This window comes from Aotus nancymaae, unplaced genomic scaffold (assembly GCF_030222135.1).
Source record: "Aotus nancymaae isolate 86718 unplaced genomic scaffold, 86718_ANA_hifiasm-v0.15.2.pri h1tg000064l_0, whole genome shotgun sequence".
Lineage (NCBI taxonomy): Eukaryota > Metazoa > Chordata > Mammalia > Primates > Aotidae > Aotus > Aotus nancymaae.
Window position 1 is genome coordinate 3,577,757 of NW_026988478.1, and position 25,740 is coordinate 3,603,496.

The following is a 25,740-nucleotide window of genomic DNA, read 5'->3' on the forward strand; positions in this document are numbered from 1 at the left end:
GTGGAGTCTGGAAAAGACACGAGAAACTTTTATTATTTATTTGTTTTTGAGACAGAGTCTTGCTCTGTTGCCCAGGCTGGAGTGCAGTGGTGCGATCCCGGCTCACAGCAACCTCTGCCTCCCAGGTTAAAGCGATTCTCGTGCCTCAGCCTCCCAAGCAGCTGGGACTACAGTTGTGTGCCACCACACCTGCTAATTTTTGTATTTTTAGTAGAAGTGGGGTTTCGCCATGTTAGCCAGGCTGGTCTCGAATTCCTGGCCTTAAGTGATTTGCCCACCTCGACCTCCCAAAGTGCTGGGATTACAAGCGTGATCCACAATGCCTGGCCGAGAAATGTTTAAAGAACAAATAAGAGGTGTGTATCACTCATGGTTCAGGAGCTCTGGGGAGAGGGAGGCAGGGAAGATCTTGGTGGTCAGCAAGATCTTCCTAGAGTACGGGCAGGACAAGGGCCAGGAGGAGAGAAACCAGGACAACAAAGACAAGAATATTTACAGACCAGCCTGACCTCTGTTCCCAGAATAACATCAAAAACAATTTTTTGGCCGGGCGCGGTGGCTCACGCCTGTAATCCCAGCACTTTGGGCGGCCGAGGCGGGTGGATCACGAGGTCAACAGATCGAGACCATCCTGGTCAACATGGTGAAACCCCGTCTCTACTAAAAATACAAAAAATTAGCTGGGCACAGTGGCGCATGCCTGTAATCCCAGCTACTCAGGAGGCTGAGGCAGGAGAATTGCCTGAACCCAGGAGGCGGGAGGTTGCTGCGAGCCGAGATCGCACCATTGCACTCCAGTGCGAAACTCCGTCTCAAAAAAAAAAAAAAAAAAAAAAAAACCACCATTTTTTTCAAAACCAAATCATGCTAATTGTAAACAAAAAATACATGTATGCAAAATGGAGAAAGAAAAGTCAGAGCTATAACTCATTACCCCAGAGATAACTGGGCTAGCTTTCAGATTCCAGACGTCTTCATGAATATATTTGTGCAGATATTTACATATAGTTGTTTTCATGAAAGATTATTCTGTGCACAATAGGGTGAACTTCTTCCAATTTTACTTTTAGTTACTGACTAGCTGTCAACTCTCACAATGTAACATGATTTCATCAACTAATCTCCTGTTGTTGGACATTTAAGGTTCTTCCTTCTCTTCATCTCTTCTTTTCCTTCCTTCCTTCTTTCCTTCCTTCCTCCCTCCTTTTCTCTATTTCTCTTCCTTTTTCTTAATTTCTTTCTGTTGTCTATTTTATTCCCTCTTGGCTTTCATAGACAATTCTTTGAAAAATAACTTATACATAAGTATCTACAAATGTGCACAATTAATTCCTGAGGATAAATTCCAAGAAAAGGATTTCATGGTTATAGAACATGAATTTTTTCTAAGACATCTGATATTTAGTGTCAATTTATTTTTCTATTAGGTTGATGCAAAAACAATCGTCACTTTTGCCATTATTTTCAATGGCAAAACTCGCAATTACTTTTGCACTAACCTAATGTCATTATTTTTCTTAAAATTTTTAGAGGTCCCTTTGTACTACACATATTTACCCTTTATCTGCCATTTCTGGTACTAATACTATTCCCAACTTATCATCTGTTCTTTTTTTGTTTTGTTTTTGAAGTCTGTGCTGGTGGTGGGGCAGGGAATGCGGTTTCTATTTTGTTTTGGCATGAATGCACAAATTTAAAAGAGTATAGGCAGTCAAACTAATCAGACTTTCTATTCATGGTTTATTCTCCACAGTCATTTATACTCAACTTCATTTTATTCCAGTATTTTTATTTGATTTTTTTCATGTTACAACTTTTACTTTTATGATACATTTGGATTTTGGCAAAAAGAGGTAAAGATCTATTATACTGAATAATGCTTATGCAGTTATACCAACATAATTAAATAATCCATGTTTTCTCCAGTAATTTCAACTATTGCCTTTATCTTTATCATATATTTAATTATCATGGAACTTAGATCTGTTTTTCGATTTTCTGTTTTGTCCCACTGACTCATTCTGATAACAGTATCACATAGTTTTAAATATTTTAATTTTATAATAAATGTTAATAGGCTGGATGCGGTGGCTCACACCTTTAATCATAGCACTTTGGGAGGCCAAGTTGGGCAGTTCATTTGAGGCCAGAAGTTTGAGATCAGCCTGGCCAACATGGTGAAACTCTGTCTCCAAAAATACAAAAATTAGCCGAGCATGGTAGCGCATGTCTGTAATCCCAGCTACTCAGGAGGCTGAGGAGGGAGGATCACTTGAACCTGGGAGGCAGAAATTTCAGTGAGCCAAGATACACCACTACACTCCAGCCTGGGTGACAGAGCGAGACTCCGTCTCAAAAATAAATAAAATAAATGTTAATAACTAGTAAAACTCTAGTTCACAGTCACTACTCTTCTATTTCAAAATTTCCTAGCTATTCTCTTGAAGTCATTTAAACTAGGTATATTTCAGTGTTAATGTGACATGTTTATCTCACAAAAATCTCACTTCAATTTTGACTGGTTCATACTTTTTTTGGGGTATTAATAAGAATAATTTTAGGAGTTTTTTTTTAAAATAAGTGACTTCTGGCATCCTATTTAATGCTTTCCATTTTTTCTATTATAAGACATTTTCCTTCCTCTAGACTTCAAGTGAGAACTGAAACAAGTTCTGCTAGAGATTATGTTCTTTCCCCACCAAGTCTTTTAGGTCCAAGTAAAGAGAGAAGGTAAATTTGAGTATTTCTGTGCCTGACCCACTGAAATGCCCCTTTGTCGTTGGGAGGGGTAGAGAGGTGACAGCATTGTGGGTGAAGGAAGGGAAGGATTGGGGAAGTGGAGTTTCCTGCTGGGAGAAGGATTTTATTATGTTTGTTTAGACAGCTTGAAATTCATGGAGTAGCGCCCGTTTCTCTGAGGAACAGGGCACTCTAAGGAGCCTTCAGCAGCGAAGATCCTTAGGTTGTAACTGAGGCGGCTTTCTGTTGCCTTGCTATGGTAGTGGGGGGTTCTCAACTTGGTGGCACAGTAAACAGCCCACTGTCCAGGTTGAACCCCAAACCAATGAAATCAGAAGCTCTGGCATCAGTACTTTTTGTTTCTCAGGTCCTGCCAATGTCCAGGTGAGGTTGAGAACCATCAGAGAAATGACCCTCCCCTCCCTTTCCCTCAAGGAAGTATTAAGATTAAAGAGACTCAGCTGGTGAGGAAAGGGAAGGGGGTAACAGCAGGGGAGCTCTTCGTCCTCTTTAGGAGTCAGCTCCTGTCCCGGGTGGTGACTTTGAAACTCTGGACCCACCTGCAATATAACCTCTATGATCTATGCCATGTTTCTGGCCTCTGGATGGCTCCTTCCATAACAGAGCCCACCCCTGCCTAAGTCTGTGTATTCTTCTTGTCATAATGATGAAAGCTGGGGGGTAGAAGGCTGTAGATATTGGGGCTTAGTTCACTATTTTCAATTTGAACAGAATATTCAATGATTTCAAACAAAGCATAGGGGAATATAGGGCTTACAATACAGAACTTTTCATTTTTCTTGGGTGATGGAGTGCAAATATGGGTAGGCAGGAGGGGGCTGAGCACTGAAATGAGGGCAACCTGAGCTGTGAGGCAAGGTCTACTTTATTAATGTATAACTGTTTTAATGTGGATTATTAAAATGATTCTTATTCTTTTAGCATTTCTCCCACTACTAATTTTTAACAGGGAAGGGGTCAGGTGCCAAACCACATGGCAGTCTCTGGAAGCATTTCCTTGAACCCAGAATGTTACTGCTAGAATTGAATTTGGCAGCCCTCCCTTTTCAAAGAGAAGTCATCAGTGCCTCTGAGAGGGCACCATGGCCTGGCCCCAGGGCTACCAGCTGAGCCAGAAACAGGAGGGCTCCAGACCCCAGGCCATCACCTACCTTGCTCCACGTCACCTCCTACATATCTATGACACTGCAAAGCGTTGCCAAGACATTTCATAAGCTGATACACTGACTACAGGGCTAATGACAGACAGACAGACAGATAGATACAGAGACAGATAGATAGAGGCAGACAGATAGATACATTTATATATTTCCCTCTCATTTACTCTATAAGCCACCTGCAATGACCAAGATACTTAGTGGCAGGCATACACTCGTCCAAGGCCACCACCTCCATGTGTAAACCTGTGTACTCGCTGCACACACAGAACACATCATGGAAAAGCCGCATTACTCACGTCTCGTCATTCATTCTTGGCAAGGAACCACTGCCACATTGCCCACTTTGATATTCTGAGAGCTGGAAAGAGACCAGCACTCATCTCACACTCCATCAGCACCTAAACCCAAGACAGGCGTCTCTCCAGAGACTACTGAGCACAAAGACCCTGTTCGAGAGCTCCCTGACTCAGGCACTGCATGTGCCCCTGGCCCTCCAGCCACCATGGGGCTGCCTACAACACTAGGAGCACTTGGTAAATCCACCCTGACCAGAGCTCAGACTGGCTGCCCTGAATTATACAGGCAGCTGGATGATATTCTGAAGTATCAATGCATTTTTCATTCTGGGTCATTTCTGTTGCCTGGGGCCCCCAACCCAAGGAGCTGGGGCCTGCCTCCCTTACTTGAGGGGGAGAGTGGAACCCAGACAGGAACAAAGCAGTCAATGTTTAGCTTTTAAGTTCCCAAATAATGCCATTTCAGTTGTGAAATGTTGTGAAAGCCAAGGCTTTTAGGCTTTCATGCTAGAGCTAGGTAGGTTTTTACAAGTTTTGAGAGAGAGAGAGAAAGAGAAACTCCTGGGTTCCAAGGAACTAGAGCTTGAAGAACTCAGAGCCTAGCATTTTGATTACAAGCTATGGAGAGGGAGGGGCTGTTTCCTGCCACCCAGAGAAGAGATACAAGCTCTTTCTGGAGGCAGGGAAGGGGCCTGGAGTGAGAAGAGGATGGGCAAGAAGATTGCAATGCTCCTTGGATGCCACCCTGGGGAAGAAGGTCTTAGATTCCACTTCCCACAGAAATTCTGGGAGAAGGCAGCTCTCAAAGTTCTCTGGACTGACATGGGGGCTGGAGCCCTGTGGAAACTGGGTGGGTGGGGTCACTAAGCGGAGGTGGGGCCTGAGGGCTGGTGGCTCCCTGTGAACTGTGAACAAATTCCCTCAAGTCCCCAGCAGGAAGTGCTGAGGGGTCACGGAGGCCAGAGGCAGCCTGGGGGTGGTGACACAGGGCTCCGAATGCAGACATTGAGCAACCAAGAGAGGGAGACCTGAGCCACAAATGCCAGCAGGTCATGGCCCAGGCCCCAGGCCTCCTGTGACAAGTCACCTCAGCTGTGGAAGAGCGCCTCCCTACCTGTTACCATGATGTTCTGTAAACTCCCCTCACATCCAAGCAACATCTCAGGACTGGACCAGGGGAAGAAGAGAACCTTCAAGAAAAACCAACAGCCCTGGTAGGGAATTCTACTCTGAATTGACTATGTTTAAATCCCGAATTGCCTAAGTCATAAATGGATAGTCTATGCTTTCTATTGGAAGAGATTGAGCTACCTTGAAATGGCAAGATTATGCTTTTTTCCACCATTAGAAGAAATGGAAAAAGTATTTTAAAACTTTTTTTTTTTTTGGTCAACAGCAGAAATGGAAAAAAGATTAAGCTGTTTCCGCCATTGGTCTACATAGAGGCTCGCAAGCAAGTTCAGTTCAGCTAAAGAGAAATTAAGCTGCTGCCCGCCTGAGTGACAGTGTGTGAATTTTCTCTGGACACAAAAGTCACCATGGATGGAGCCCCAAAGTCCAGGCAGAATGGGCTGGATTTCTTCACTGGAGGCTTCCAACTCTGTTAGATAGAGCCTCTCCAAGAGGCCTGAATGGCTGCTTTCCCACCATCAGAAGCCAGCACCTCAGCTGAACATGTCCCATAAGGAGACTGGTCCTACCTAGTGTCCCGTCTGTGTTGACAGCCCCCTCCTCTTTCCCCTGTGGTTCTGCAGCTGGCTGTCTCTCGTCCACCTCTACCTCCTTGCTCTCTCGCGTTCAGTAGCTGGCACCTGGAATCACTGGGCCTAGTTGCACAGGAGCTCCCAGCTGGCTGCTGTGGATCTGGGTGCCCTTGAACAGGCGGCAGAAACCCCTGACCCTGGGCTGTCTAGTGAGATAGCTTCAGCCAGCGCTGCCCTACCTGAGTGGCTTTCTGTTTATTTTCTCTTACTTCCAAGACCTGGCTTCAATGAAACATGAGAGCAGAGGTGGGAAAACACGGTCTTCCTTGTGAAAGTACTGAAACAAAGATTATTTTAACAGAGAAAAGGGAGTGTCCCTGGCTAAATATTTATTATTCAAGCTGTGTTCCACACCATTAGAAAAAAGAGAGAGAGAGAGAGAGTGAGAGAGACCCTACCACAAGAGCTTAAGATGGCTGGTCAGTAAGTACTATATCAGTAACACACAAGAGGAGGCAGGAAAACCACGTTCCCCCTGAAATAAACGGAACTTCCCTCTTGGCATTAATATGGTCCAGTCCCTCTTATTTTAACAGCAGGAAAATTATTTGCAGTGCCCCTCCCCCAACTCCACTTTATATATATATATACACACACACACGTATATATATTTGCTGAGTCTCCGCTGCTGCAAAGCGTTACTTGCATATGCAGAAATGCCGAGCACATTTTATTAAGGTAGAGGCGGTCCAATCCTACTATTCCTCAGCCCCACTCAGCTACAGGGATGAAATAATAACTCTCAGGTGTTAGTGTTTACCATGAGCCAGGACAATATTCTAAGTGCCTCAGAGATATTAGTGGATTTATGGATTTAATTCCCAGAGAAATCCTCTGAGTAGGTAGCACTGTTTCCCCCAATGTGAGAGATGGAGAAATTGAGGCATACAAATTGAACACAATCAAGCCACAGCACTGAGACTTGACCTTGGGCCAGGTCCACAGTCTGTGCTCTTGATCCTTATGCTATGTACCCCCTCCGAAAATTGTAGTTTGTAGTTTTATCCCCACTCTATCTTTTTTCTTTTCTTTTTTTTTTCTTTTTGAGTCTGCCCTCTGTTGCTCAAGCTACAGTACAGTGGCCTGCTCTTGGCCTGCAGCCTTGACCTCCTGGACTCAGGCAATCCTTCTGCCTTAGCCTCCGGAGTACCTGGGACTACAGGCACGCACCATAATGCCCGGCTAATTTTGGTATTTTCTGTAGAGGTGAGGTCTTACTGTGTTGTCCAGGCTGGTCTCAAACTCCAGGGCTTAAGTGATCCTCCTGCTTTGGCCTTCCAAAGTGCTAGGATTACAGGCATGAGCTACCATGCCCGGGCTTCTCCCACTCCATTTCTGAGCCAACCCCAGCCAATGGAATGGCCCATCACCTGGGCTTGGAATGAGCCTCTGGCTCCTCAGCTTGGCATACCTCAGACCTTGGAAGGTTCTCTAAGAGCATTCTCTATCTAAATCCTACCCAGATCCCCAGGAAGGTCTGTCCAGGTCCCACCTAGCCTTGCCTGTAGCACTCGAGGGATAACCTCCAAGCACTTATTCTCTGTCCTGCCTTCTTCAGCCTGAGTTCTGGCTTCAACGTGAGCAGCTCAGGCTTCAGTTAAAAACAGTGCCCGCTCCAGGTGGTAGATTAGATACCAGAGTAGAGATGGCATCAGAAGGGACTGGCATGTCTGCAGCCTGGCCTGCTCATTCTCTCTCTCTCTCTCCCATATGCCAGGATCTGGAAGCCTGTTCTCTAGGGCTCCATCTCTAACCCTGACCTTAAGGGAGGTGAAGGTGGAAGGAGTGGTTAGTAGTACAAGGGGCATCCTTCTCTCTGTTGCACTAAAAATCACAGCTCTTTTGTTGAACTTGGATTCTTTTCAGACCACCAAAGGAGCCCACTGTGCTCACTCCTCCTTTGCTGGCCTTGACTTTGGGGACTTCATGACCTGGAAGCATTTGGTCAGAGCATCCCCACTGAAAAGCAAACTGTGACCCCACACCCACACCTATTTTGAGGGGCAAAGAGGATGGAGAGAGATGTAATTCACACAATGGCTGTCAACGTAAGCCTTTGTTGGAGTAGAAGGTGTGGAGTCTCCCAGAAGCTACTGACCTGAGTAGGGCTCTTTGTCTTTTAGTAAATGCCCCAGACTGCTGTGTCTTTTGAGTGTTTTTGTTCCTGCTTTTTAAAGTTTTTCTCTTGCCTCCCTTGTAGTCTGGCTGCGACCTGTCACTTTTTCCTGCCGTCAATGGCCTTCCCGAAGCAGTCCCTTGGGCCTTCCTAATCTGCTGGTTCCAGTCTGCTGTAGGCTGGGAAATGAGATAACCAATTGTGTAACATTAACAGCGCTACATTGTGGGCTCTTACCCTGTACCGACTCCCTTGCCCAGCACCCCTAATTCACATGATCTAATTTAATCCTTAGAATAATCCTGTGTCACCCCTAATTCACATGATCTAATTTAATCCTTAGAATAATCCTGTGTGTCAGCAATGAGAATCCTCACTCATCAGATGATGAAATTGAGACCCAGAGGTATGAACTGAGCTGGGATTTGGGCTTCCCTCTGACTCCAAAGCCCACTTTGCAGTAAGGCAGGTAACACCCCTTTAGGTTGGGTGGGCTCATATTCTGCTCACTTCCTGGCCTGAAGTCAGGAAATCCACAGGTGTTACCTTATTACTTACACCACTTGTAGAGCAACTGAGGAAGAGAGAGAAAAGTACCCATTGATGGGGGGAGTCCACGGCCCAGTCAGGAATGGGACCCCAAGTCTCCTTCTGGGAGCTTTGGTTCCAGAACCCAGGTCACCTTGAGGTTTGACTGTACCTGCACCATCCAACTAGAGAGTTCATCTCCTACCATGGTGGCATAGAAACCTGATTTGGAACCTTCAGGTTTATTTCTGGTTCCAATTCATTTTCAAACTGTCACTGAGTGTTTGAAAGCTTGGAGTCAGGAGCATGGAGCCAGGTACCATGTTCAACCTGTGAGATACCATCTCCTCTGAGTTCACACAAGCATATCTGGTTCAAACTCCCTTCAAAAGTTTCTTTTTTCCTATCTATAATCTCAAATTCTTATAGCAGAATTCATTTGAAGAGCATACTTTCCCTCTATCTGACCCAGACACAACACTGGTGTCTAATGCTGATAGATCCACAGACACTTTCTGGTTCAGCATCTCTACCATATTGTTTTTGTCCACAGGTAAGAGCGCACTGGACAGAAGCTTCAGATCCCTGCATCTCTGCTGTGGATTAGGTCATCTTTGGGTTCTGATTTCCTCATCTGGAAATTTTAAGTGTTGGTCTATGTGGGTTAAGTTGCAAACTACCAAGTAAAATCTAGTAAAAGTATATGAACTATCTTTCTAGAAATAATGGACCTTTATTCATTCACAGGAGATGTGATTTATTGAAATTACTTGTCAATGGCACTCAAGCTAAATCATTAAAATCTGTAAAAATAAGCATGTGTGATTTATGTTAACCTTAATGCCAATCCTTCTCTATTTACTTGGGTTATATTAGATGGGTTTAACAAAGTTGTGCCCTCCCTCACCTTCTAAAACCATGACATGTCTACAGAGATGACTTTTGCAGATACCGCAAAACCTGTGGCCCATTTATTTATCAAAATAAACATTCTGGGAGGTGATTCCTCTATTGCAACCAGGTCCAATGTTTGAATGTGTGTGGGTTGGGTTTTTGTGTGTATGTGTGTGTGTGACTCAAAGTTCTGGAAAATATAAATGCAAACAGCAGCCTTAATTAGAGGTGGCTTTCTGGCCACTGGCATAGTGACCAGCTTGCAGATGATATCTTGTCTGGCCTGCTCCTTGCTTTTTCACAATGTGGATTAGTTGCCAATATCTAAAAGTCAGGAGATGTCACATAAACATAGGGTTTTTGGTTTCTCTTGAAAAATCAGAAAGGCTAGCTATGATGGGCTCACATTCTCAGGCAAGGGGCACTTGCCATAGACTGTCGGCCACCGCTTCAGAAAGAACAAGTGTTTTCTAGTTGTTTATGGACACACCTCTCTCATGCTCCTGACTTGGAAGCTTAGAGTCAGCCATTTATCACCAGCCTTGCACTATTTTCTTACACTTTTCCTATGTCTCTCATTCTTATAATCTGGCATTTGAGTCTGCACTTGCAGCCACATCCACTGGACAACTCTAGTGGGTGTCATTCATATGGACTCAGAGTCCCCAGATGGTGCAACATCACTGTTGCCTGGTTCGTAATCCCGGGAAACAACTGACTTCTACCGTATTTTTTAAAACAAGTACATAAATTAATATTTAGATGATGGTACTTTACATTTTAGCTTACAGATCAAATGTATCATTATAGAGCATATGTTAAGATTTTAAAACATGCAGCATTTGAGATCATTTCAGCTAAGTCAAAATTCCCACAACTACGTTAGAATTTACATCTTATGGCTTTTCAAAACTCTTTTTACAGACTATTTAGAATAATTACAGAAAACCATTCCCTGCAGTGGGAAAAACTTCCCTCTCTAAATCTTCCTTCAGATCGGAAAATAAGAGACTTCCCACTCACTGCACCAATGGCTACTGATTGACAATAATCATCATAGTTCACACTTTAAGTTTTAAAATATTTTTTAAAATGTAGAAAATATTAAATGTTCAACCTGTCCATGTTTCAAATTATTAAGAATGCTAAGTACTCACAAAAGATAAATACTGCAGCCACAGAATTTAGAGCTAGAAAGTACCTTGGAATGTACTAAGCCCAATGACTTCCTCTAGGAACAAGTTCAAATCAGTATAGAAGTGTTAAGAAACTCACCCCAACTCATACAACTAAGAAGTTCCAGAATCCGAACTACAACATGGGACTCCTGTTTCCTGATTTATTTCTCTCATCAATAACTCTGACTCTGAAGCACTACTGATAATATACTGAAATGGATCTGGGGGGAAGGCTATTGGTAGCAGAAGAGGAATAGAAGAAAAGAGGAGGAAGGAAAGAAGAGAAACGTGAGAAACGTAAGAAACAAACTGCTAACCAAACAATCACCATTGTCACTGCTCTGTAAGATTTTAATTTCCTCTTCAGAAATGTAGGTTAAAAAAATTGCATATATTTCTATTTGCAAAGTATTCGTCTTCTTTAATTTTCAAACTTCACATTTCACTTTTGAATAAATGTTTATTTTCTAATGTAATCCTAGACATTTTGCGCCTATGAGGGGACTGACTTAGGCTCTAGAAATTATTTCCAAAGCTGCCTTAGAAGTGTCAAGAAATTTATAAAAGTCTCTTTTATACCTAAAGAGAGAACGTCTTAATACAAGCCATTTGGGAGATTTATTTCACCTCACTCTGATGTGCCTGTGGCACACATTTGGAATGCATATTTGTTAACTAATTTCAGTCTCCTATGTGTTTAAAGGAGGTCCCAGTTTGGGGCATATTAACCCTTAGTTTTCATTACATCAAGTGGTACCCCTTTTAAGAGTTTCAGCAAAAAAAAAAAGTTCATAAAAAAATGAGTTGATAAAATATAAAATACACTTTGTCCTCTAGTCTTTAAATGTATACTTCAGGAGGTTGTATACTTCAACCTGGGGCCTGATAAAAATTCCCCATGAGTGGGGAAGATACATAAGTTCCTACACTATTTTCTTCAAAATCAGTAGTTTTCTGGGAGCTATGCAGGCACACGATTCAGCTCAAGGATGTTTCTTGGCCTCCTTTTCTCTTTGGGGACAGAGGGACAGCTTACACTGATGACGCAGCATGACCCCACACTCACGGGCTTGGACAGGCAGTCGTTTCTCCCAGCCAGGGCCTAGAGTTGGATTTTGTCTGCAATCCATCACTCCAAGATGTGATTCTCCCCTTTCTCCATTTTGGCTCACTTTATTTATTCTCTTAACTACCTAGCAATGATATTATCAAAGATTCCATCTGAGTCCCACGATGCATTCTGCTTAATTGACTTATGTTCTTTCATCTCTCTCTCTCTCTTTCCTTTAGAAAGAAGAAATGATGAAGAAAATGTTCTTGGAATTCATTTCTGGCAGAGTCTTGTGAGCTTTGCTTTCATTTGTTAGTGAAATGCTTGACATTTTCCCTTCGTTTTATAAACATTATATGCAAATCATTCAGAATCCTAATGGAAAGTAATTTCCCATTAATGCAGGCTATAAATGTCATTTTCTTTTGAAACTGTGCATCAGAAACAAACAGTACAGGACCCCCTTTACACTTGCAAATTCCACCCACAAATCAAGAAAGCCCAATGCTGGGTGTGTGAGATAGGAACTTAAAGCTACCGCCAAGGGAAACTTAGAAGAGGCAGCTTGGAACAGGCACAGGCAAAAGACACACAGGGGCACACACAGAGTTCACTGCAGTGGAGAATATGGGACACTGAGCCTTCTTAAAAGCCAACTTCTGCACATCTGTGATCTCTGTCTGAACATCGCCCTTCTAAGAACTTAATCTGTCTAGGGACCCAGCTACTGGCCAAGAAGGAAGGGACAAAGCACTGACATGCATGGCCTCAATGGGGAAGCGAAAGAACTCACTGTCCTGTTTTTCCCTTCCAAGTCAGATGCATTCAGCGGACTCCCTTTGCAACCACTTGCTGACCACAGATTCCATGTAATCATGAATCTTGGAAATAAAGCATTCCCAATGCTCTTGGCCATTTTGTAACATTCCCTAGTATTCCTTCTGAATGATATAACATGAAATATCTATCAGGTAAATTGCCCAGCTCTGCTATTTACTGGCTCTGTGATCTTGAGAAGATCTCACTTAACCTCTCTGAGCCTCTGCTTACTCATTTGTAAAATGGGGACTAAAAATAGTAGTAGACATGTATATAAAGTATTTACACAATATCTAACCCACAGTAAATAGTCAATAGTGTTGTTGCTATTATCATTATCTTATTATTTCTTACTATTTTTTTATTATCATTTCCTTGCAGTACTGTTAAGAGAATGAAATGAGTTATGCCTATAAAGCACCAAATAATAATTCCTGGCATACTGTTGGCACTCAAATGCTAGGTCCCTATGACCTTAAGGGATACTTTAATTCAGATACCTTTTCTATTTTTATAAGGCTTACCACTCTCCACACTGCCAGTCTGTGAGCTCAAATTAAAGGAAGGTTGAGTTCTCTCTGGTGGCAAATGACAGAATGTTGTCTTGGGAGCTTGACCTGAGGTCCTGTCTCTAAGAACTACTTGGGTGCAAGCTGGAAAGGTAGAGACAGTGGGGTAAGGACTGAGCCCTGGGGTCCTGGGTTCTCCCTTCCTCAAATATAATATACTGGCATTGAAGGAGGGAGGCTGAGGTTGAACTCACTGTCAAAATTTTTAGTTAATTTGCTTATACCTAGCTTCTTTCTAAACAGAAATTTTGAAGTGGCTTACAATAAATGCATATTCAGAATAAAGTTTTTTCAGGTCAAAGGTAGAAAGATAACACCTTAAGGAGTAGGAAAACAATATAATTTTCATCCAAATAACAGAACTTTTGAAATTAAAAGGGGGATGCTACTAAAAATCACACTGGAGCTGTCCCAAGAGAAGTCTAAGATGCTTGGCTGCCCTCATCAAAGGGTAGGAGGAACACATATTCTAACTGCAGTCATCTAAATGCTGCTGTGCTTAAACTTCACATTTGATACTGAGCTTCCTGGTTGCCAGGGCAAATACAGAGAATATAATGGGCTACATCATTTCTTTAAAGAAGGAAGTACACCTATTTTCAAGTACCATCCACTTTTCCCATTATTAAATACACTTTTTGGCATATTTAAATATTCTTATTAAAATGCAATTACAAGAATATCTTGAAAAAAGAAAAATATTGCCCATAATCCTACCATTTAGTCTGGTCTACATATGCAGATATATATTTACAAAGGTATAATCATACTTATGACTTTGTGTCTTCCTTTTCCACTTAATATCATACCATAAACATTTTTATGTTTCTATACAATTTTCATATTAATACATTTAAATAGCTGCAGAATATCCCATTTGATATACCATAATCATTATCCTACTATTGACAAATATATAAAAATAAATATTGATCATTAGGTTGTTCCCACATAACTTTTTGTTTCTCTAGATAGAGCTGTAACAGATACATGGATATGTTTTGCTCAAATTATTCCTTTAGAATACATTTTCAGGAATGAAGCCACTGAGTGTATAAATATTTTCATCCATTTTGATAGATATTTCTGTGTTGATTTCCCAGTGAGTCATGCCAGGGGTTGGCAAACTATGGCCTGTGAGCCAAATAATATTTTATTGAAACAGACTCATGCCCATTCATTTATATATTACCTATGGGTACTTTTATGTGCTATAACAACAGAATTGAGTAGCCAGTAGAGGCCATAAAGCCTAAAATATTTACTCCCTGGCCGTCTACAGAGAAGAGTTTGCCAGCCCCTAGGTTATGCTGCTTGTGGGAATGTAGTTGGTACCACATTCTAACAAAAATCGATTCTGTGGAACACTATAGAGACGGAAATCAGTGACAGGAGACATTTTCTTCCACAAAAAATATGTAGTAAACGTAGGTGGTAAAGACTTCGAGCTGGCCACCAAAACAAACTATTCCTTTCTTCCATAGAAACGTAATTACAGATAGGATGTGGTCTCCAGCTCACCTTGCCCAAACCTTTGTGGCTAGATGTGGTCACATGATTAAGCACTTGCCAGAGGGATGGGAATGAAAGTAATGTGAGCTACTTCTAGCTCATGTCCTTAAGAGGAAATCTCTGGGCCTGGACTTCCGTTTTTAATTTCTATCTTGCTTGAACTACTGCCTTCGTGAATCTCTCTGGAATGGCTACTATGACACTAACTAATACAGAAACTGGTACCAGAAGTAGGGTGTTGACATAATAAAACCTAAAATTAATGGCACTGAATCAGCAGGCAGGCAGCAATTAAGAGAAAACAAACATAACAAGAATGAAACCCAGTGACCTGTTAGATTATAACAAAACATTTGAAAAACTTTTTTGCCTATGATAACTCTGAAAGCAGACCACATACCAATAGCTCTAAAGAAAGAAGGTAAATAAAGCCAGAAGGTTGGTATATTAGCTAAACCTTCTTGTGTATAGCAAGTTATTATAAGAAAGACAAAAGTTTCCCAGTCTGCAAGCAAAGGTAAAAGAGAGAAAGATCAGAGGTTGGCTCCTAATGCATTAGAAAAGCAAACTGTTTGTGTACTCCAAAGAAAACAAGATAAACAGATTGCTCTTCCAAATCATTCTCAGAGGTCTCTCTAAACCAAAGGAACTCATCTGTGCAGCAAAGATGCAATGAAAGGTATTGCCTTCCTACTCAAGTCTGCTGTTTCAGATGGTCTCAAGGTAGCCTCTGTTAAGTTAAGAAAGGGAAGCATGGGTGAGACAAGGAAGGAAAGAAATAAAAGCCTTAAGAGCTATATCTAAGAAAAAACCTTGAATGTGTTTACAGGCACACGGAACTGCCTGGAAGCATATAGATCAGAAGTTCTTATGTTTCTTAAGAAATCAAGTTGTGGCCAGTGTGGTGACTCACCTGTTATCCCAGTACTTTGGGAGGCCAAGGCAGGTGGATCACTCAAGGTCAGGAGTTCAAGACCAGACTGGCCAACATGGTGAAGCCACATCTCTACTAAAAATACAAAAATTGACCAGGTGTGGTGGTACATGCCTGTAATTCCAGCTACTCAGGAGGCTGAGGCACAAGAATTGCTTGAACCCAGGAAGCGGAGTTTGCAGTGAGCTGAGATTCCACAACTGCACTCCAGACTGGGCAACAGAACAAGACTATCTCAAAAAAAAAAAAAAAAAAGAAAGAAAGAAAAGAAATCAAGTTGAGATAAGAAGTGTAAGCCCAACCTGAAGACATCTGTATCTACTGAACTGTAAGGAACCCACAAGGTCCTTGAGCAGCAGTAAGCACATATGTCAAAGACGGTAGCCCTTCAAAGCCCACTTACAATGTGGCCTTGGAAGACACATTTCTCAGAGAGAGCAAATCTATGATCCCACAGAATAAAAGACAAAAGAGTCTCCCTGATCCAGAATCCAGAGAGCAGAACCGGGGTCTAATCAAGACACTTCCTTCACTGCCAGGGTAGGGGGTCCTTGAAAGTTCTGTCCAGCAGGAGTCCATCATTGTTATGGACTGGTGCCTGTAGTGTATTTCCCATTAGCTATGGTCTGAATGTGTGTGTTCCCCCAAAATTCATCTGTTGAAACTTAATCTCCAAGTATTAAGAGCTGGGACCTTTAGGAGGTGATTAGGTCATGAGAATTACTGACTTACAAGGTGATTACGTCATGAGTACCTGAGGGAGCTTGTTTGCCCCTTCTTACATGTGAGGACACAGCTAGAAGGTGTCATGTATGAGGAATGGTCTCCACCAGGCACCAGTTCTGCTGGCACCTTGATTTTAGACGTCAGCATCCAGACTGTAAGTAATAAGCTACCCAGTCCTAGGTATTTTGTTACAGAAGCCCAAACAAACTAAGATGCCATTGCAACTGGGTAGCGGCTGCCTAGCTAGAGGTTGTACTTCCCAAGTTGCTTTGCCACTAGGTATGGCTGTTTGAACACTCATCCCTGGAATATGTGTGTCATTTCCACCTTGCAGGTATAAGAGGAAATATCTAGCCTAAATGTCTGTTCTTTCTCCCCTTCCTGCTGGCTAGAGTGGCAACAACTAGAAAGCCATATGATGAAGATGGCAGAGCTGCCATCAGCCTAGACCCCTGAGAGACTCTATGCATCAGAACCACCTATCTTCTTGGAATATTCTCCCTGGACTGTGGCAGGAGTGAGAAAATACTATTTTACTGCATTTCGGGTTTTGTTGTTTTTTTTAAAAAAACAACAACAAAAAAACAGAAACTAGTGTTAGCATAATACAATACAAAAAGTCTTCAGAGAAACCCTGAACAGACCAATAACAAGGAGCATGACTGAAGGAGTAATAAAAAATTACCAAAATAAAAGTCCAGGACCAGACAGATTCATAGCTGAATTCTATCAGACATTCAAAGAAGAATTGGCACCAATCCTATTGACACTATTCCACAAGCTAGAGAAAGGTAATCCTCCCTAAATCATTCTATGAAGTATCACCCTAATACCAAAACCAGGAAAGGACATAGCAAAAAAAGAAAACTATAGATCAATATCCCTGATAAACGTAGATGCAAAAATCCTAACTAAATCTAATAGAATATCAAAAAGATAATCCACCAGGACCAAGAAGATTTTATACCAGGGATGCAGGGCTGGTTTAACATATGCAAGTTAATAAATGTGACACACCACATAAACAGAATTAAAAACAAAAATCACATGATCATCTCAACAGACACAGAAAAAGCATTTGCAAAATCCAGCATCTCTTCATGATTAAAACCTTCAGCAGAATCACCATACAAGGGACATACCTCAATGTAATAAAAGCCATCTATGACAAACCCACAGCCCACATAATACTGAATGGTTAAAAGTTGAAAGCATTCCCTCTGGGAAATGGAACAAGACAAGGATGCCCACTCTCACCACTCCTCTTCAACATAGTACTGGAAGTCCTAGACAGAGCAATCAGACCAGAGAATGAAATAAAGGGCATCCAAATCGGTAAAGAGGAAGTCAAACTGTCACTCTTTACTGATGATATGATTGTATACCTAGAAAACCCTAGGATCCTAAAAATGCTTCTGAAAAGCTCCTAGAACTGATAAATGAATTCAGCAAAGTTTCAGGATACAAAATTAATGTGCATAAATCAGTAGCTCTGCTATGTACCAATAGAGACCAAGCTGAGAATCAAATCAAGAACTCAACCCCTTTTACAACCTTAGAAGCTGTCACAGCAAAAGGGGCCTAAGGAGACGTGATGACTAAATGCAATGTGCAATTCTGAATAGAATCCCAATAAATATATGTTCATTATTTACAGTAAACATACCACACTAATAAAATGTTAACATAGAAGAGTGGAGGAGTATATGGGAATGCCCTGTGCTATCGTCATAACTTTTCTGTAAGTCTAAAACTATTCTAAAATTTAAAATTAGTTAAAAAAAACTTTCCCACAAAGAGCTTATCCTAGGGATGCACGATTAACTTAACTATATAATTCACCATATTACAAACTAAAACTAAAATATAAATGATCATCTCAACAGATACCAACAAAAAGGCATCTGACAAAATTCAAAGACTGTTTTTCATTAAAACTCTCTGCAAACTATTTATGACTAGAAAGGAACTTCCTCAATCTGATTTTTAAAATCTATGAAGGCCAGGCCTAGTGGCTCCACACCTGTAATCCCAACACTTTGGAAGGCCAAGGCAGGTGGATCGCTTGAGCCCAGCAATTCATGACCAGCCTAGACAACAGGGAAAAACCCCATCTCTACAAAAAATACAAAAATTAGCCAGGCTTGGTGGTGTGTGCCTGTAGCCAGCTACTCAGGAGGCTAATGTGGGAGAATTTTTTGACCCCAACAGGTTGAGGCTGCAACAAGCCATGACTGCGCCACTGCACTCCAGCCTAGGTGACCGGGCAAGACACTGGCTCAAAAAAAAAACAAAACTATGAAAAACCTACAGCTAAGATCATCCTACAGCTAAGATCATCCTTAATTATGAAGTACTGAATGATTCTCCCCTAAAATCAGAGACAAAGCAAGGATGTCCACTCTAATCCTTTGTATTCAACATATTCTAGCAAGTGAAAAAAAAACAAGAAAAACAAAGGCATCCAGATATCCAGTAAAACTGTCTTCATTTATAGATGACATGAACATCTATGTAAAGAAACTAAGGAGTCTATTAAAAAACTACCAGAACTAAGATGTAAATTTAGCAACATGGCAGGATACACAATCAATATACAAAAATTAATGAAATATTATGAATGCTAGAAACAAAAATTTAGAAATGGAAATTTTATTAAAGTGCTGTTTATAACTGCATAAAGATAAAATACTTAGAGATTGATGAAAAAATTTTAAAAGATATTCTAAAAACAGTGAAACATTGCTGAGAGAAATTCAAGAAGTGTTCAAGATTGGAACACTCAATTTTGTTAAGCTATCAATTCCCCTTAAATTGATTTATAGATTTAACCCAATCCAAATAAAAATCTGAGCACAATTTTTTTTTAAACATTGAAAATTTTATCTCTAAAACTCACATGAAAATGCAAAGGAACTAGAATAGCCAAACAACTTTTAAAATGAAGACCAAAGTTAGAGGACTAACAGGACCTAACCTCAAAACGTATAAAGCTACAGTCATCAAGACAACAACTGTACAAGGATAGAAATGCAGCGACAGTACACTATGTGATAGTGCTGTGAATATTATTTCTGTGCTCATGATATTGTAAATAAGTGTTAGAGGATGTAAAAATGGAAGTTTTGGATGAGGCCCCAGACTGTTTTGTTTTGTTTTTTTTAACAGATGTGCAGAAAACAACTTATGCAGGATTTGGAAACAAATGAAAACAGAAGAGATGAGGGAAACTAGTTTTCTGAAACTAGTTTTAATCCCAGCCTACATCTATGACATAAATAGGTCAGAAGATGGAGATTAAAAAGGATTTTTAGAAAAATGTTTGGAGAGAGTGTGGAGGAGGCAGGATGTGTTGTGATCTTTCCATTTCATGCCAAATCAAGAGAGAAAGCCTTTTAAATGAGTCCTCAGCGAGCTTAAGATACATTCTCTGGGGACTTAAGAACAGAAAGGGTAGATGGGGAAAGAGAAAAAGCCAAATACAACCTCTTCCCTGACACCAATGTTCCCATTGCAAGAGGCCAGAGCTTGGGGAGGAGTGAAAGCCAAGCATTAAATCAAGATTATAGCTTAGACTATGACCTGGGTCTTAGCATTCTGACTACTGCACGAGCCTGCCCTTACACACTCAAGTGACTGGAGAACTATGTGACCCAAGAGTAGTCAGAAAAGTCATGGAGCCTGCTAATATTTTCATTCGTAAGTAGGCAATTTAAAATAACAGCAGGGAAAAAAGGGGAGGAGGGCATTTTAAGAGTGCCATATGGTGGAAGTGATGGTTACACAATGAATATTTAACAAAAATATTGATTATAAGTAAATTGGAAGGGTGAAGGCAGGGAGAAGTATATGGAAGACCAAGGGTTAGGAAGCTAAGCCCTTACTTTCCATATCAGGAAATCAATACATTTATCCAAAACTGAAAAATCAAGAAATAGTAAAAAATAAGCACCATGAAGTTAAGTACCAAATAAATATATAAAAGAGTTGAAAGTGTTTCCTCTGAGAGCAGAAAATAAGCACTGGGAGAGGAGCTGAAGGGGAAACTGCCATTTCTCACCAAAAAAAAGCTTGCACCATGTTCTTTTAAACTATATACACATATACTCTAATAATTCTTAGTTTTAATAATGAGAAAATTCATGGGTCCTGCCCATGTTTTCATACAGAGATAGAGGTAACTACGTTTGCCTTTTTAAAACCACATACACATATTACCATTTTCTTTTTAAACTACATACATATTACCCTGACAATTTTTGTTTTTAAATGAAAAAAAAAACCTTTAAGGATAGCAATAGGGTTGGAAGAAAATTTAGACTGTGCAGCTTATATGAGCAATGTGTGTTTGAAAGGGCAACTGGATCCATAGGCAAAATAAATTAATCTCAACTTAAGTCTCACATTTATACAAAAATTAACTCAAAGTGGATCATGAACTTAAGAAAAAACACAGGAGAGGCCAGGCATAGTAGCTCATGCCTGTAATCCCAGCACTTTGGGAGGCCGAGGCAGCCAGATTATTTGAGGTCAGGAGTTCGAGACCAGCCTGGCCAAAATGGAGAAACTATCTCTATTAAAAATATAAAAATTAGCTGGGTGTTGTGGTGTGTACCTATAGTCCCAGCTACTCGGGAGACTGAGGCAGGAGAATCGCTTGATCCCAGGAGGCGAAGGTTGCAGTGAGCCAAGATTGCACCACTCTACTCCAGCCTGGGCTATAGAAAGAGAGTCTGTCATAAGTGAATGAATGAATGAAAATCTTTAGGATTTAGGGCTAGGCAAAGAATTCCTAGACTTCACACAATCTATTAAAGTAAAAATGAATACATTGGACTTCATAAGAATTAAAAATTTTGATCTGTGAAAAACCTTCTTAAGAGGATAAAAAGATAAGCTACAGAGAGAATATATTTACAAATCACATATATGTGAAAGAACTTGTATTTACAATAAATCAAGAATTCTTAAGACTCAATGGTAAAACCCTAAACAATCCAATTAGAAAATGGACAAAAGACATGAAGAAACATTTCACCCAAGAGGAAACACAGATAGCAAATAAACACATGAAAAGATGTTCAACATCATTAGTCAGTAAGGAAATGCAAATTAAACCCACAGTAAGATTCGCTACACACCTATCAAAGTGGCTAAAATAAAAAATAGTGACACCACCAAATGCTGGCAGGGATTTGCAAAACCTGAATCACTAATACATGCTGGTGGGAATGTGAAACAGTAGCACGACTCTGAAAGATAGTTTGGGAGTTTCTTTCCATTTACAAAAATAAATCCTTATGATAAAGATCTAAATATTAAGAAAAGATTATTCAAAATAGTAGAAAACTGTAAAAGAATAACTTTGGGGACAGGGAGACTTTTCACAACAGGGCGCAAAATGTAAAAGTCGTAAGCAAAAGATAGATACATTTGACCACATCAAAATAAAAGCTTCTGTATACTCAAAGCAAAACTAAACAAAGCAAACAATAGCAAAAGCAACAAAGAAACAATGTACTCCATAAGCAAAGTTTAAAGATAAATGACAAACTAGGAAAAAAATTATTACTATTCTTATATGGAAAGAACTCCTAGAAAACAATGAGAAAAAGCAAACTACCCCCTAAAAAACACAAATAAATGACATAAATAGACAATTCTGACACAAGGAAATACAAATTAAAATACAGAAAAGAAAGTTCACCCTCACTAAGAATCATGGAAATGCAAATTAAGACTGGATACCATTTTTTCCCATGAGTGCTTGACAGAAATGGAAGTCTATTGGCATGGGTGTGGGCAAGCAGGTGTTCTTACTTTAATAGTAGTGTAGCCAGCACAGTGAAAAAGGACAGTCACTTAGCAACTAACTGGAAACAACCTTAATGTCCACCAATAGGGAAATGGTATAATGGAAAACTATGAAGCTATTAAAAATAGTGGGATAAATCTATATGCATGATATGGAAATAACTCCAAGAAATTGATACATTTTTAAAAAACAAGCTGCAAAACAATATGCCTAGTATGATCTTGCATTTTAAAAACAGAAAAAAGACTAGATACAGTGGCTTATGCCTGTAATCCCAGCACTTCAGAAGGCCGATGTAGAAGGACTGCTTGAGCCCAGGAGTTGCAGACCAGCCTGGGCAACAAAGTGACACCTTGTCTCTACAAATAATTAAAAAATTAGCCTGGCCTGGCCACATGCACCTGTGGTTCCAGCTACAGCGGAGGCTGAGGCAGGAGGACTGCTTGAGCCCAGGAAGTCAAGGCTGCACTGAGCCATGTTCGTGCCATTGCACTATAGCCTGGGTGACAGAGCAAGGCCTTGTCTCAAAAAAGAAAAAAAAGAAAAAGCAGAAAAAAATCTAAAATGCTGTGTTTATGAGTATATCTATGTACATTAATAGATATGATAATCGTTATGCCAAATTTTTTTTTTTTTTTTTTTTTTTTTGAGCAGGAGTTTTGCTCTTGTTGCCCAGGCTGGAGTGCAATGGCGCAATCTCGGCTCACCACAACCTCCACCTCCTGGGTTCAAGCAATTCTCCTGCCCCAGCCTCCCGAGTAGCTGGGACTACAGGCATGCGCCACCATGCCCAGCTAATTTTTGTATTTTTAGTAGAGACGGGGTTTCACCTTGTTGACCAGGATGGTCTCGATCTCTTGACCTCGTGATCCACCCGCCTCGGCCTCCCAAAGTGCTGGGATTACAGGCGTGAGCCACCGTGCCCGGCTATATGCCAAATTTTTAACAGTGGCTACATCTAGGAAGGGAACTGGATGGAGTGGGTGATCACAAGAGATTATAGAATGACTTACACCATTAATTTTTTTTATTTTACTAAAAAACATATTTGTGTCACTTGTTTAATAAAAAAAAATGATGCAGCACTTAAGACAGTATCTAGCATAAAGCAATTGCTCAAAAATGCTAATTTAAACTTAAAGAAAATATTTTCAAAGTTGAAAAATTAAATATAAAGGATGATGTAGCAATAATGCTTCTATGGCCTGGTTCTAAATGCCACATTATACAAGTGATAGAATTCTTCCCCAGGGAACAGAAAAAGGGGGTACTTTTAGGGGGAAAGGGGATTTACCAAACAACCAAAGAAAGATATCCAGGGTCTGTGTGTATTCACTGACCCAGGAACAAGCAGTAAATTAGTATTTCTAGAAGTGCTTTACTAAAGGCACACTTAGCAACTTACCTGTCGTCTTTGCTACAGAGGTGGTGGAAACACCATTGAGCTCACTAGAACTCCTTTTCACGGGCCTTGGCTTGTATTCTCGTCTGGGGACACTGGATGCAGCTGATATTCTGTAACACACATCGTAAGATAAGCCAGACATCTAATGTTGAAAGCTTTCCAAATACACCTTCTCTCTGCCTTGATGAGCATAGGAACTTAGGTTACAGCCAGTGGTCATGAAGGGGACAATTTTTACGCACTGACTCTTGAGTAGCCCAAAGTTATGGAGGTGTTATCACAAATATAGTTTGTCAACTCTCTATTTGAGCTTGTGAGTGAAATTCACCTTGAAGAAGACTAATTGGGCCAGGCATGGTGGCTCATTCCTGTAATCCCAGCACTCCAGGAAGCTAAGGTGGGCAGATCACCTGAGGTCAGGAGTTTGACACCAACCTGGCCAACATGGTGAAACATCATCTCTACTAAAAAATACAAAAATTAGCTGGGTATAGTGGCAGGCGCCTGTAATCCCAGCTACTTGGGAGGCTGAGGCAGGAGAATCACTTGAACCTGGGAGATGGAGGTTGCAGTGAGCCGAGATTGCACTACTGCACTCCAGCCTGGTCAACAGAGTGAGACTCCATCTTAAAAAAAAAAAAAAAGACTAATTGTCTTCATCAAGTCTCTGAGGCATCCGGCAAGTGCCTGGGACGTGGTTAGTAACCAGTGATGAGAGCTGCCTTTTCCCTCACTCTGCTCTTACAAATTACGATAGAATGATGAAAATACACTCCTGTGAGTAACAGGTGAACTATCTGCCTGCAGAAGTGGACGCTTCAGGATCTGAACACGCCTTTGTCTTCCCTATGTAACTGTATCATTGATTTAATTAAAAATTCCTCCAAATTTATGCATTACCATAATCATGTATAAAAACAATTTTCTGTTATCAAACCTGGTTAAAAAAAATAGGGTATTTTTAATCCAATATTTTAATAAATAGAGTTGCCATGCATACTATATATGATATTACTAATTTTCAGAAAAGTATAGACTACATCTATGATTAAAGTCACAAGGAACACAGAAATCTTTAATTGTTCAGAAGATACTTCTGACTCTTTCAATACCTGTCAATATTATGAACATAGCCTGAAATTCATATTGGTGAAGTGAAAATATATTTTTTAACAGATGTTTACATATTTTCCATGCATCATGTCACTTTTTTCCATAGCTCTAGATGTTTTCCATCCCTTTGTGAATGGGGAGCTAAACTCTCATCAAATTAGCAGTGAAGCCAGGATAGTTTTGGAGGGGTTGATGTCCAAGGTTGAGAAGCAACTTGGTTAGTTGCCCTAAACACAGGTTACAATAAAAGGTATTTAATGAAAATCAAAAAAGAGAAAACTGCCAGATCCCTCTTTCCAGTTCTATCCTATTGGCCAAAGTCAGTACTTACTATCTCAGTCCCATCCACACCCAACCATGAAAGTCAGTGAAAGAAAATTCAAAACAGAATGAGGCAGGGGAAGGGGGAGATGGAGAGATGGAGAGACAGACACACAGACAGAGAGACAGATGGATGGATTTCAGTAGATGTTACCTCCATAGCCCTTGGCTGGTAAGAAACATGGAGGCGCTTACCGCATCTGTAGCTTGCTCTGCAGCTCCTGCAGAATCTCTGTGGACTGTTTGTGATAGTCTAATGCTGCCTCTATGAACACGGCCAACTGGCTGACTTGTTCTACCTGCAGCAGAAGTGGAAAATTACTCCATGGAGGCCAGAGCCTGTATAATGTCCAGAGAGAGAGGAGACCAGCAACAAAGACCCAGCTTGGCAGGGAAGGCCAGCATCTGCCTCGGCTCTGGTCCATTTCATTTCATTTCATCTAGGAGCTCTGTATAGTAATCACACAGGTCATGGTATGGAGCTATACATGCTGGAAAAACATGTTCAAATTATTTGTGATTTTGAATTTGATTTAACTTAATAAAAATGCCTGTTTTTCCAATTAGATGATGACTTTTCTCAGGAGATTTTCTATGCTATAAAGTTCATGGATCTGAAAACAGAGATATAAAGTTCTTCCAGTTATAAATGAAGCCAACATTTAGCAAAGGAACTGCCTACTTAGTGAAGTGTCTCTACCTGCACTTTCTAGCTAAGCCAAATCAAGATATTAAGTAAATTAAACAGTTAAGAACAGTAAATTAAACAGATAAGAAAGG

General features: G+C 40.7%; 1 protein-coding gene across 6 annotated transcripts in view; it reads right to left on the minus strand.

The window, feature by feature from the left end:
* SH3GL3 (SH3 domain containing GRB2 like 3, endophilin A3) overlaps nucleotides 1-25,740 on the minus strand; it is a 302,580-nt gene that overhangs the window by 963 nt on the left and 275,877 nt on the right. For all 6 annotated transcript variants that reach the window (XM_064366159.1, XM_012449443.2, XM_012449439.2 and 3 more), the window contains exons 7-8: nucleotides 25,156-25,259; nucleotides 23,527-23,636 (exon numbers count right to left, since the gene is read on the minus strand). In XM_064366159.1, the coding sequence (XP_064222229.1) occupies nucleotides 23,527-23,636; nucleotides 25,156-25,259 (214 nt within the window). The remainder of the gene's footprint in view (nucleotides 1-23,526; nucleotides 23,637-25,155; nucleotides 25,260-25,740) is intronic.